Here is a 1134-nt window from a genome sequence, read left to right on the forward strand (position 1 = left end):
AGGCGACAGCTCCCGCGACCTCAAGCTCAGCTGTCTGTAGAACTCACTAGATCAAGTGCGTTCTCTTGATCCTGACCTGTGCGGTTGTTTCCTAAGCGCAACCAGTGAAAGATGGGCATCTGTTTATGGACAGTTCTTGTCTTTAGGTTAAGAAGTACCGGGGGGGGGGGTAATGTGGCCTAGATATGTGTGTTTTCATGCTTGTGCCTGGGTGAAGGGAAGAACTGATGGACACGTCACTTCTACAGTTTTCAACACCTTGGCTGAATGACATTTGACATCTGCATTCTCTTTGACCCTTTATTTTCTCTGGCACCGGACACTATTTGCACACCTGACTCCTTGGTTGCATTCTCACCCAGCCCTATAATCCCCTGGCCCAGAGGCAGGAGAGAGAGATTCCACACACTTGTTCCTAGAGGAACCCTTCCGAGCTGGTCTGAAGGAACCTGCCTCCTAAAGGCAAACCCTCGGCTGGACGCCAGTGACACTGGAACCTGTCTTGCAACCGCCTTGCAGGCGCGTGGGGATGCAGAACGGGTGCTTAACCCCAGACCGTTTCCCGGGGCTGGGGAGCGCACGGGGGGGGGGGGGGGGGGGGGGGGGGGGGGGGGGGGGGGGGGGCGAGGCGCGGGGCGGAGCGCGAGCATCCGAGGTAGCCTCCTGGCCAATAAGCGCTGGTCAGGCGGGGCCAGCGGTGGCCGCTCGGGTGCGCGCGGGGCTGGGCGTACACGGTGACGCGCGGAGCCGGCAGGGCCAATGGGCTCAGGGTGGTGGCGGGCGGGCCCAGAGGCCTGGGGCTTTAGGAGGCGAGCGGGCCGCGGGCCGGCCTGACGCTGCTGCATCGCGGGAGGCGCATGGCGGGCATGGCGCTGGCGCGGGCCTGGAAGCAGATGTCCTGGTTCTACTACCAGTACCTTCTGGTCACGGCACTCTACATGCTGGAACCCTGGGAGCGGACCGTGTTCAGTATCCTGTGTTCTTGGCCTGGCCGGGGCTCGGAGGGGCGCGCGCGCCGGGGGGGGGGGTGTGTGTGTGTGTGGGAGCGGACGGGGGTCAGTATCTCGTGTTCTTGGGCTGGCCGGGGCTGGGTGGGGCGGGCGCGGCGGGGGGGGGGGGGGGGTGGGGGTGGGG

General features: G+C 64.3%; 1 protein-coding gene across 1 annotated transcript in view; it reads left to right on the forward strand.

The window, feature by feature from the left end:
* The first annotated feature begins 767 nt into the window (after positions 1–767).
* Positions 768–1134, forward strand: part of Sptssa (serine palmitoyltransferase small subunit A) — an 11049-nt gene continuing 10682 nt past the window's right edge. The window contains exon 1 of the mRNA XM_050138888.1: positions 768–969. Within this exon, the coding sequence (XP_049994845.1) occupies positions 858–969 (112 nt within the window). The 5' untranslated portion in view covers positions 768–857. The remainder of the gene's footprint in view (positions 970–1134) is intronic.

Source organism: Alexandromys fortis, unplaced genomic scaffold (assembly GCF_014885135.2).
Source record: "Alexandromys fortis isolate MF-2015 unplaced genomic scaffold, M_Fortis_MF-2015_v1.1 scaffold_35, whole genome shotgun sequence".
Classification (NCBI taxonomy): Eukaryota; Metazoa; Chordata; class Mammalia; order Rodentia; family Cricetidae; genus Alexandromys; species Alexandromys fortis.